Source organism: Condylura cristata, unplaced genomic scaffold (assembly GCF_000260355.1).
Source record: "Condylura cristata isolate star-nosed mole 26May11 unplaced genomic scaffold, ConCri1.0 scaffold00020, whole genome shotgun sequence".
Taxonomy (NCBI): Eukaryota; Metazoa; Chordata; class Mammalia; order Eulipotyphla; family Talpidae; genus Condylura; species Condylura cristata.
This window is the reverse complement of record NW_004567121.1, coordinates 5774378-5787571: the sequence shown is the minus strand read 5'-3', so window position 1 is coordinate 5787571 and position 13194 is coordinate 5774378. Positions and strand designations below refer to the sequence as shown.

Below are 13194 nucleotides of genomic sequence, written 5' to 3'. Positions count from 1 at the left end.
GGACAGGCGGGAATCGAACTCATGAGGAAGCGGCTCCAGATTCTCAGTGCTGTGCTTTAACCCGCTGCGCCACCAGGGAGGGCCTGATTAATTTATTTTTAATAGACTTTTTTTGTTTTACAACACTGTAAGATTCAGAGGTATAGGATCACACTTCTTCAGATGCATGTTACCACACCCACCACCAGGCACCCAGTTTTGTTTTTATAATAAGGTGAAGGTATTTAGAAATATATTACTTAAAATCATGTTTAAATGTTAACATGAAACTCTGTTCTTTGGCTATTATGGTATTTAACATGGCCAACTGTCACTATTTTGTATTAAAAAATAATTTATCACAAGAAAAGAAAACAAAAATATCAGTGTGCCTTTCAATAAATACTCAGGTCTCTTGACGCCTCAGGTATAATTAGTATTTTATCAATACTAGCTGCTGATTGATCATTCCATCTCTGCCCATAAAAGATGTGCTTAATCCAGCCTACCGGGTGTCATAACTTACCCTTATTCAAATTTTATATCCTTTATAATTTATTGCTATTTATAAACTACTTGCTTTACTTTTTACTACCAACCCTTTCCTTGTCTTCTAAGCAAGTATTTTCATGAGCTACAGTAATCACATATAAATTATATAAGTCTTCCATTTGCAAACAAAACGAAATTCTAGCATAATGTTTCTTCTATTTTTCTTTCAACTCTTTTCTATTTATTTTACAAACCTGTCTATGTTAGAAACAACATGACTGTTTTCAAATGCTATTGCTATATTTCAGACTATTAGTTGGCTAACTAAAATACACATGATGAAATTTTCGTGACCCTTGAGTCATTAGTTAGCACTCTTGATATACTCAATCACTCATTCAACAAATAGTGGTTTAAATCCAAAGAGCTGGCTGAGAAATTATAGGAGAGACAAAAGTGAATTAGACATATTCTTTCCAAATTTGGCAGAGACCTTCTCCTGGGTTTATAGGGAAGCTATATATCTTAGCCTCTACTTCAATTATGATGGGGCCTAGTTGTCAGTGCAAGTGATAAAAAGACATCCCACCAGGTCTTTAACTTAAACCAATTACTTCTCCTATTCTGCTATAAACTTAAGTCATTTAGTATTTGAGATAGCAGAAAAGCAGTATGAAAATAACCAGGATTCTATGTCAATGTGTAAGGGAGAACTGTGTAAATCCAAGAAATAACAACCCCTATATTTATCAGTCTGCATCAAATATAATGGCTAATTGATATTCTATGCAATGCAGATTTTGGTATGTAACAGTTCATGTGTAGAAACAATGTTGGAAAATTGAGAGCAGAAGACTAATTTTGCCTGTGGGAGTCAGAACAAGGGGCCATGAAAAAGATGTCAGTTAGGGGTGTATCTGATATACTTCGACAAAAAGGGGATTAAAAAGTACTACAGACAAAAACAGTGTGAATAAAAAATCAATATATTAGGAAACATGAAGCTTTTATTGAAATCTTCAGAAGTTCATTAGGCAACTGCAAGGGAATATATGTGTAAGTTGCAAATGAAGTAACCAAATCTAGAATAATGTTTTGCTTGGAATTTTCTAACTTGAAAGGGGAGGCTCAAGATGAGTTATATAATTTGTGAAACCCAGTAAAAAATGAAGATCTAGAGCCTTCTGTTCAAAGACTGTTAAGAAATTACAAATGGCTATGGTGGAATAGTAGACCAAGTACAAAGACTTTGTTTAAAAAAAAAAAAAAAGATTACTGTTGCACTGCAAAGGTCACATGCTCATGAAGCCATGTCTAAATACCTTAGTCACTATCTTTCCCAGTTACTAGAAAAAGATGCATTTAGGTGGCATTGCAACTCCGAATAATTTGCATAGAATTCTCAATCCTCAGAAAGAGAAGAGTATTTATGGTAAGAAATTCTTTGGTAAGTCACTAGGCATGGAAGATGAAGCCACCAACATGAAAGCTGTATCTAAACATGAATGCTGGTGCATAAAATGTTTCTGACCCATTCATCCATATAGTGTTCCCTACAACAAGAATCAAAAAACATGGTTCTAATATGAGGAAAATAAGAGGCCTCTCTGGTGGCTAGGGGTTATTAAGTCCTGTCAGCATTATCACCTCTATGGCCTGAATTCATCCCTGGCCAGGGAGTAACCCACAAATGGCGTGGCAGACCTCTCCAGTCTCGCCCACTACTCCCCTCAACAGTATATTTCAGCAGATCCATCTGTTCTGTTCTCCACTCTCTCGGGAGAATCCTCTGTGATTCCCTGCACCTCTGGCCTATGCCCCAGTTCTTCTATGGAAAAGTAAATAAAATTTTAGAGATAATAATCAGAAAAACAAGAAGCTTCAGAGGTTGCAGGTGCAAAACAGAAGTAATTTTAATGTATTTGGAACTTTACATTTAATTACAAAATTGATAAGTGCATTTTTTTAACTAGTATTTTTGAGGACTGCTTTGGCATTCTTAAGGAATTAGAATGATGAAAGTTATGTCCAAGAATAAAAGTAAAAAGAAACAAAAAAGGGGGAGGGTTAAGAACAAAAAACACACATAGCTTACCATTTTTTTGACTTCAGCCGGGGAGGAGGGTTTCTAGGAATGAGAAACAGCGCTCTCATTGGATGCATGTCACAGAGAGCTAGGAAAAGGAGACAGTGGTGTCAGTATGGTACTTACTTTATTCATTCTTGATTCCTAGGGCTCATTCACAGTATCAGATATATCTGATTGGTAGGCTTCATATCAAGTAGTCTAGCCATTCAGTTATGAACCTCAGGGCATACCTTGAATTCCCAATTTAAGCAAAGCAAAATATAAAGAGGACAAGGGCAACAAAATGAATATACAATTTCAAATAGATGCTGGGAAGTTCATAAATGAAAGATAAATATTGATTCAAAGTCTTAAAGGAATTAAAACTTAGGTTTCCAAACCATGTGTGAGATTACAATGAAAATAATTACATTTTTATAGTTGTGAGGATTAAATTCGCACTGTTTATAAAGATGTTCCCTCACACAAGGACTGGCTAGAGTAATGCACAGTGAGGCCCTCCAAAATGTTAACTGCTCATTGTTAAAGCTAGTATTACTATAAAAGAGCAAAACTGTGAGAATAAAACAGTTTAATTCTGTGCAATTAACGTTTTGTACTCATTTCTTCAATATAAGCACAGTTGGTGTGCGCACACACAATATGCAATGTGTATTTTGTGTTTATCTTTATGAGACTCTTACAAGACAACTGAGAAATGGAGGTCAAAGAGAAAGACAATATAATTCTCATTGTGAAAGAAAACTGAGCTAAAGGACCAGGAAATATTTCCCATCTCAGTTCTTCAGTGGGATACATGTAGTTTCAAGACAGGTATCTATTTATGTATTGCAAAATAATTCTTAGATGTTGTTAATTTTTTCCCATTCATTCAACAAATATTTACTCAGCAGTAATTATGTACCAGTCACACATCTTTGATGATAGCTTTTGTTTAAGGGGATGAGGAGAAAATGCTGTTATTTTCCTTTGTTTTCTGTAATTCCCTCTCTTGTCCCTGATTAAAAATCAATCTTATGAAGTTTTCATGGATTTAGAAGCTAAATTACAAATGCAAATCATGGAACCAAATAAGTGCCCTTCAACAGATGAATGGATAAACTGTGGAGTATATATATTCAATGGCATATTATACAACTGTTAAAAAGATTAAACTGGTGGTATTTAGGACAAAATGGATAGATTATGAGGTGGTTTTGCTGAATGAGATCAGTCAAAAAGTAAAAGATTTCAGATGGCTTCATCTGTGGAATATAAACATCCCAAAAAACAATTACATGAAAACAATAGAAGAAATAAAAATTCGAACTTAACAATAAATAAATAAAATAATAACAAAAGGGGTGAAGAAGATGGGGTACAGAGGCAGATGGGGTATGGGTATGGGTGGTTCCATGGAGCTAATAAGCTATAAGAAATAGATAATACACATTGCCCTCCTTGTGATAATTCTGTATTAACCCTTTGAATCCACTATCTGTACCCTACAATTAAAGTTCCATTTCTGTATGTGTGTGTGTGTGTGTGTGTGTAAATGTAAATCTCTATATAAATAAGGATCTAGATATACATATCTATATATATAGGAATTTTAAATACAACCTAAATACATAAAAATAGAGCCTATTGACCTCAGGAGGAGCTCCTAAGAATAGTGAATGAAAATAGATTCTTTACACCTAAAACGTCATGGCATTTAGGATTCTTTTATCGAAATGCCCACCAGTAAAGGCTTTATCCACATATCTGTTCGTTCTAAAGTTATGAACCTGGGTTTCAGTTACATGTACCAACCAAACTGTAAAGAAAAGAACACTACTTACGGGGAGCACCCTCTGCCATCTCAATGGCTGTAATGCCACAAGACCAAAGGTCACTCTGCAAAAATAAAAGAGCATGTTATAGATTCACTTAGCTATGAAGCTGGTAACCGACCATTGCTGGTTATTTACACAAATGAAATAAAGGCATTCTCTGGTGTATAAAGGGAAAAGAAATCTGCCGGGAAGCAATAAGCACAAACACATTAGTAAGCACATCTTACAAATGAATGGATAACTGATAAAATAAAGATTGGTTTGTTAGTTATAATCATTCATATCTATGAAATAAACCAGAGATGATCTTTGTAAGAATTTCTAAGTGCCCACTGCATCATTCTCTGCTAGTAAGTTTTTTTGTTTCCTTACAGGTATTTGACAATTTAGATTCATAGTTCTGATTGACCTTTATTAATATTTTTGTTAGTATCTCAAACTTGATTTAGATGTAGAAAGTTTAAAGGTTAGAAAGCATTTAAAGGTTCTGAGCTGAACTCACAGAATCTATCATAGTACACTAGTTTGAATCATGCTTCTGGGTTTCTTCATTTCTCCCTCACCCAAATGAGTAAGCTACAAGTAAACTACCTATCTTGTAGTTGTGCATGAGAACTTCTTTCTCTGATTTCCCTGAAATATTAATCTCAAAGTTTGAATTTTAATTTTATGCCCCAGTAAAATATGAGTTTCATAAAGGTAGGCATTTTGTTTACTTATTTACTCTGTTTCCAGAATTGTGGCTGTTAGGCACTCAAGCACAGTTGTCTTATAAACAAAAATTTTATCAGCCAACTTCTTAAAGCCCAAACAAAAATGTTCATGAAGCAAATATAGGAGAGTTACCACTGGTGTTATTTTAGCTACCAGTGGTAGCTAAAGATTTAAAGTTGTTCGGTTGAAGAGTTTATAATTTACATTGCAAAGTTCTCACCTGTGTCAGAATGTAAGAATGGGGACAGATCCACGATTTCTTATTTTTAAGGTCTTTCCTGTAGTGCAAGGGTGTGAAGCAGAGGTTCACCAACCTAATCTAATAACTGATAGCATCAGGAGGGATAAACAGATGTTCATGCCCCCTGCTGTGATGCAATATAAAGCATACCCACCCCATGAGCTTGCTAAGGTTGTTCTTGATACAGACTAAGCCTCTTCAGTTTACAGGAAACAAGCTAAATGACATTACAAAGATTTGTAAAGGTGAAATTAGAAAAATGGAAAAATCAAACTAGAGAACACTGCTGCCTCAACAAGCTGAAATCATGGGGATTAAAAAAAAAGTTGGAGGGGCTTCTCAATTGAGACATTCAATGACAAAAAAAAAAAAATCAATCAATCAAAAGACAACATTAGGAGAAAAACTGACATTTAATGGTCAAACCAGATAAACTGTGCCTTGTCCTAAGTGGTTACCACCTGTGTCTAGTTATGAGCTTCATAATAAGGTGCTTTTTTAAACTTTGGCATGATAATATTTGGGGCATGTATGAAAACATTTTAAAATTTTGGAGATATTGGCCTTCCCTGGTGGCACAGCAGGTTTAAGTGCAGCAATACAAGCTAGCCACAGCTGTTAACTGCTTCAGTGCGAGTTTGATCCCTGCCCAGGAGGTAATCCACATGGTGCAGCAGACCTCTCCTGACCTGCCTGCTGCTCCCCTCAGCAGTGTACTTCATCAGTGCCCTGTTCTGCTCCTCATTCTGTCTGGTGAATCCTCTCATAGCCCCTGCACCTCTGGCCTGCACCCCAGTTCTATATGCGTTAAAAAAATAATAAAAAAAGAACAACTCCTTTAAAAAAATTTTTGGGAGGTATTTAATAATGTATTGAAGAGTCTGTAATACATTAAAACAAAAACAAACTTTAGCAGGCAAATTCCCTTGTATCATAGGTAAAATGAGTTTCACAATACATTATTTGTAATAAATATTAAAATATACTAGGACATGTATCCAATCTTGAATAACATTAACAGATGCATTAACTACCCAGACTCATTTAGTTAAGAAAAAGTTTTTATAAGCATTCACCTGGGTATGATGGGTTCTGCAAGATCAAAAGCATGCACTTTTGATTCAAGTCCCTAGAGGTCACTCTAATAATCTAAATATGTTGTGTACCAAATCAAAGTTCCAAAGCTCTTTCAGAAGATGACGTTATTGTTGTATCTTTTGATAATACTTTTAAAATATTGACTGATTGTAATGCTCAAATTAAAAAGGAGAGTGAACAAGGCAAAAACATGACATTTACTGAGGCGTTCTAAAGTTCCATGCATTAAAAGAAACAAGCACACACTGCCTTGAAAGCAGTGTATCACCCAGAAAGGGAAAGGGAGTTGATGTACAATGGACAAAGAGAGGACAGCATGTAAGTACTGCCCTGGCAAACCTGCACTTGTAACAAGGCCCCAGGTTGTCCTCACAGCAAAGCAGAAGGGGGTAGGGAGGGAGATGTGACTTGTAAGCAGAGACCTCACCCCTCAGGAATGCAGAGCACCCACTGTGAAGGCCTACTAGCAGGCGCCTCTTACTCTGTAATCATAGGTGGCATCTGGATTCTCATCACAGGCAATGACCTCAGGAGCCATCCAGTAGGGGGTGCCTATGAAAGTATTTCTCCTCCCAACCGTCCTGTCCAGCTGAGCACTCACACCAAAATCGACTGTGGAAGGAGAGGAGAAAAGAAAAGGTAGAACAAAATTAAAGAACAATTTTAATACTAGACAAAGAAATGTTTAGGTAAAATTATGCTTAGTATCATATGAGTGTAAAATGAAACTACAATTTTACAGACATGCAACCTCAAGGTCACCAAGATCAGTAAGCATCCTTCCAGAAAAAAGCCACCAAGAAGATCCTGGACAGCTGGACCCTACCACCACCCTGAGTTTCTGTGAAAGTAACCATCAGAGGGACTTCCAGGTGAATTTTCTGCAAGTTCAACATGAATGACTGCTATGAACAAGATCAAATCCAGAAAGCCCCAAGAAGAAATGACAGAGACACATCTAACTTATTTCTTAAGCAGCACTGACCATATGAATAGAAGTAAACAAAAGTCTTCTGTAAAGAATACAGTACTGAGTTAAATAAAGAGAAGCAAGCAAAATCATAAATACACTAAGAAACATCCCCCTAAAGTAATGGGAACTTCTGATTTTTCAGAGTGACTCCAATACCCCATACCTAACTGAATGATGATGATGGACGGAAAGCCGAAGGCAGGACATTTGTCAGGGTCAACACTGCACACTGCCATTACCCCTAGCAAGAGGGCACAACAGAGGGGCCACTCACACATAAGGCTCTAAAGAAGGCTGAGGAATCAGAGTCACAATGTCAACTATGTGTGTAGAACGTGCTCAGAAAACCACCTGGTCACATAGCCAGGAGGGAGACTCACATGCTGAACATGACTCTGAGACAAAGGTACATGGGCCAGGCAGTCAGTGCACAGCTGTCTGCACAGCACAACAACCAATCACCAGATGATATGGGGCTATCATGGGGCTGGTGACATGCCACAAGTGTGGGAACACACACAGCTTGCTGTGTTGACAGCGATGACAACAATGCTGGGCCCCTATCTTAGCTGAGAGGGAATTTTCCAAATAGTAAACTATTCCTCCATATACAACTAATACATACAGGTGCCTAAAGAGAAAGTAATGGTGAAGAGCTGCTTTAAAAGCAGAACTACTATGCACCTAAGATTTGCGAAAGGCAGATTAGATTTTTATACAAGCAATAAAAAAAAAGTGTGTGTGTGTTTGAGTGTGTGTGTTAGAGGGAGAATGTGACTATTAAGTGACAGTAGGTTAGGAACAAGTGCAGAGCTAGGTAAGGGAATAACTATAGAATCATCTCTGGCAAGACACCGTAGGCTGTATTCATCCACACATAAACAACATTCAGGGCACAATGGTAGGCTCTGGGTAAGGACACATTGGTGAATAAAACAATCCTAGTCACTGCACTCCCATAACTGATAAAGGAGTCAGAAACTGGAAGAAATAAGTATCTATACATTATGAACAGTGATCAGCATTTTAGAGGGAATAAGTATCAAGGCTCAACACAAATCATAAGACTGGGAAAGTACCTGAGTATACAGAAAAAAACAAGTTTGGAAAACGAAGGTGTGTTCCCAATGGGGAACAGTATGTGGTGAAGGCCCTGATGCAAATGCAAGGAAAAATTTTAAAGGAGTGACTGAAGAAGGGGAGAAAAATGAGGAGGGTCACAAAAAAAAGAGTACAGAGGTAGGAGGCACCATTTTTTATGGAGTATGGTGAGAAAGGTGTCATATTGAAAGTGCAATGGGAAGCCAGAAATGGTCCTTGAGCAGGATCTGGTTTAAACATTACACTTGCTACTACACCGAGAACACTGCACGGGAAAAATGGACCAGAGAAGCCCAGCTCCAATTTCTTAGACAGAAGCGAAGTAGGAATGTTGAGTAACAGAGGAAACCTTTCGATGGACACAGAAGAGGCAGGTGTGCGGCCAGCATGCAGCACATATCTGACCGGGCGGCACAGCCATCACATACCAAGCTTCACCTCTGCATTCTCTGTCAGCAATACATTCTGACCCTTGATGTCCCGGTGAATCACATGATGGATGTGAAGATGTGCCAATCCCTGAAGAGAAAAAGACAGAGCTGAAGTTGAGTTCTTTGTCAAAGTAAAGAGCCAGACATACCTTTTTATAACAAAGTACACATCTGGATCAAAGGTTCTGTAACCGTATTTAGAACATACAATCAATCTGAGTGCATTTCCAGAAAGCCATCCTCAGTAATACCAAGAATACAGAAAGATGTACGCAGTTCCTAATTGCAATGGGCAAGGTCCCCCATGTGCACAACCACTTTCTAGCTGTTCCTTGAAGACACACTTTAGATTACCACCTTCAGTTTCTCTGCTATAATTTGTGCTATTTGTGCACAGGGTGGTTCCTTTCCCATGCTATATGTCTGTCTTTCAGTGAGTGACCCCATGGGTATATGTGAACTAGAAACTTCCCCAGGGAAAGTAAAGGACTAGAAAGGGGTTTCAAGTTTGGTGGTTAAACACTCATTTCCCCACCATACAGTGACAAAGTGCTAACTATTGATAAATCTCACTGTCGGCCAAAGTGTAAAACAATTCTGCCATCAAAAGGACTTTATATTCAAATAAAATGGCTTCCTTTCTCAAGGAAATAAGCCCTGCTAGGTATACATAGCACTTCTGATGCTTTCTATCTGGAGTGAGAAAAGGTGGTGAAAGAACAAAACACATGCGGGTCTCAAGGACAGAAATGCACCATTGTCACAATTCATTTGTTTGTTCCATCATACAGCTACTGAAGTCAAAATGAACAGCCTACCCCTTAAAGTTACTAGCAAACTATTACTATGTCTCAATGCAAAAAGATCAGAAGAGTTTATCTGATTTTCCAGTTAAGTTTTTTTGTGGGTACTATTGCTATCATTACTATGTTATAGGACATGGATTAAATACAGCAGCTATTCTAGAACAATTCTAGTCTAACAAAGAGAATTTCTTAAACAATCATTTTACTGAAACAAAATTAAACTTATTTGATGACTCACTCTGTTTATTTTTCTACCACATAGGATGTGCACTGTTATACCACAAAGCACTGACTAGGGAAAAAAGCACTAAAAATAAATGGTATCTTAGTGCTATACAGTTAAAACAAAAGTTCCTCCTTTCAGCGTGCTATAACTTTGAGAGATGAAAAAATGTCATGTCCTTAATCTTTCCAATTCCTACTTTTTAAACTTGATTATATTTTTTATTGCCTAACTTGCACAAATCCTCTACTTACACTTAGCAACAAACTCAGTATCCATGTCTTCTCAAACAAATGTGGCCTTCATGCATTCTTACTCCTTAAGGGAAGTGAATGTTAAGACATGTCTCCTTACCTATGGCCAAAGGACGGTTGCTTGTACACATGGGACTGTGCAGACTCTAAAAGTGCCTTAAAAATGTTAACCTATGATTACTATGCACAATGAATGCATTTATCCTGTATGAAATGACAAAGGGGTGGTGGGGGTGGGAGGGGAGCAGGGGAGAGAGATGCCCAAGCTCTAAAAGTTAAGTCACAATAATTATGTATTTCAAGTTCAAATACACAATATATACCCATCCTACTGGGTTTCAAAACTAAGAAAACATTCTTCCTGTATCTCTAGCTCCTTCATGGATAGTCAACAAAGGAAAAAAGACCCTTCTTTAAAATTATGAAAGGTTACCAGTGCCCATACTGACTTGTACCAAAATGCGTAAAATGTGACTGTAGAAAAGGGTCAGAAAGAACGTACTACCATTATTCATAAACTTGTGAATCTTAAAAATAAGTTTCAGTGGACCAGTTCAAGAGAGCATTCCTGCTGTCCTACTGATGTTGGAGGCCTATACTCTCATGTCTGAACCTTTTGAGAATCTTAGAGTAACACCAACTAAATTTAACACCTACCCCCATAAATTAGCTACTCCCAGTTGTCTTTCAAAATCCAGGCTTTACCTGCCTAGAGGTGATCACTTTCCTTTCCTATGAGAGTTCACCTCCTTCCCACCATGTTGTTTTTACAGTCACAGTAGCTAACTCAGTTACTCCTACAATAAGCATATAATTCAGCATCACAGACAGATTTTTCCAGGGGCATTATTTTTTATTTAGTTCATTATGCTATACTGGACGTAAAAAACCCCCATTCTAGTTAAAGTAGAGATGAAGGAAACTCATGTTCCAGAGTATCTACAAGGTAGAAAACATTTGCTGAGTCTCAAAAAGCTGTCCATTAACGTCCATTAATGTATTATATTCAGATCAATGGGGCCTCAAACAACCTAGGCCTCTTTTAAATGTTGCCTGAGTTCAATGGTGATAAAATAGATAAATATATTTACTACATATGATAAGGAAATAATATTTGCTTTGTATATAAGAACATGTAAATTGTTGTTGTTTTTTTTTTTAAGATTTATTTATTTGTGCGTACAGAACTGGGGTACAGGCCAGAAGCTCAGGGGCGGTGAGAGGCTTCACGAGAGACAGAGTGGGGTGCAGAACAGGCAGACCAACTAAGTACACTGCTGAGGGGAGCAGTGGGCGGGTCAGGAGAGGTCTGCCACGCCATGTGGTCACCTCCGGGGCAGGCGGGGATCGAACTCATGTGGAAGTGGCTTTAGCTTCTTAGTGCTGTGCTTTAACCCGCCGCGCCACCAGGGAGGGCCATAAATTGTTTTTGAAAGCTAAAATACATTTGATGCCTAGGACACTTAAACTAAAACCTCGTTCTCTGTTTGCGAATCCCACACTGGAACAATGACAACTAATATGCACCAAGATCTAGTTATGTAACCACATGTTATAATATTCATATATACTAATATTTAATTTTTATAGTAATGGAGAGTAAGTCATAGGATTGTGTCTAAAATTTACAAAGTTCCGAAAGTTGAATAACTTTGCCAAGGGTGTGCAATAGGTAAGTAGCACAAGTTACCTAAACCCAAATCTGACTAACTGAAACATCCATATCCTTAACCATTGGTCTTTCTTTCCACTGAGTTTCAGTTACTAATATAATAAATACATCTATCCATTCACTGGACTCCCTCATAGTAGTGTAGAGTAGATACTTATTCCCCACCTTTAGGTTCTTCTTCCTACAATAGTCTTAACTGGTAGGAACCTGCCCGCTGCTCCCCTCAGCAGCCTTTTACTCCATCTGCCTGTTCTGCTTCCTGCTCAAGTCTCTGGCAAATCCTCTCACCACCACCCCCTGCCCAACTCTGGCCTGTACCCCAATTCTTGTATGAATAAATAACTCTTTAAAAAATAAAAAGTGGGGGCCCTCCCTGATGGCGCAGCGGGTTAAAGCACAGCACTAAGAAGCTGAAGCCACTTCCACATGAGTTCGATTCCCACCTGCCCCAGAGGTGACCACATGGTGTGGCAGACCTCTCCTGACCCGCCCACTGCTCCGCTCAGCAGTGTACTTCATGGGTCTGCCCATTCTGCTCCCCACTCTGTCTCTGGTGGAGCCTCTCGCCGCCCCTGAGCCTCTGGCCTGTACCCCAGCTCTGTATGCACAAATAAATAAATCTTTAAAAAAAAAAAAAGATAACAGTCACAGACTTGCAGGATTAGGAAACGGACATCTTGGGGTTCAAAGCATACATTATTCTGACTACCACAGTTACTATTAAAAAATAATAGTAATACTTATTACTATTTAATAACAGTAATATAATATCTTAGGCCTAATGTCAATATACTAAGTACAACACACTGAACACATGAAAATAACCCTGTTGTATCAGTCATTCTCTCACTGAAAAAGCACTTTCCCATGTTTTTCAGGAAGGAAAAGATACCAACAGTCTCAGCTTATATCCTGCTCATACAGTTGCTGAAGTGAACAAGTTAATGTCCACTCATGTTTGTTCTTCCTATGCAGATGTATAGTTATTTCATCATATCTTTCAGAAGGCAACATTTAAACCAGATATCAAGTTTCTCATATTTATTCTCTCCTAACTTGTCACAGGTATAGGGTCACTTTAAAAAATTGTTCAGACATGGGCTCTTCCTGGTGGTGCAGCAGGTTAAAGCCCAGCACTACACGAAGCAGCTTCAGTGTGAGTTCAAGTCCCTGCTCCGAGGTGACCCACATGGCGGGGCAGAACTCTCCTGTCTCACTCGCTGCTCCCCTCAGCAGTGTATTTTGTCAATCTGCCTATTCTGCTCCCCACTCTGTGTCTGGTGAATCCTCTCACCACTCCTGCA

At 38.2% G+C, this 13194-nt stretch overlaps 1 protein-coding gene across 14 annotated transcripts in view; it reads right to left on the bottom strand.

Annotated features, from left to right (window-relative positions):
* The window catches only part of MAP4K4 (mitogen-activated protein kinase kinase kinase kinase 4), a 171740-nt gene that overhangs the window by 48313 nt on the left and 110233 nt on the right, over nt 1-13194 (bottom strand). For all 14 annotated transcript variants that reach the window (XM_004686174.2, XM_004686175.2, XM_012727446.1 and 11 more), the window contains exons 5-8: nt 8933-9023; nt 6912-7042; nt 4384-4438; nt 2567-2645 (exon numbers count right to left, since the gene is read on the bottom strand). In XM_004686174.2, coding sequence (XP_004686231.1) covers nt 2567-2645; nt 4384-4438; nt 6912-7042; nt 8933-9023 — 356 coding nt within the window. The remainder of the gene's footprint in view (nt 1-2566; nt 2646-4383; nt 4439-6911; nt 7043-8932; nt 9024-13194) is intronic.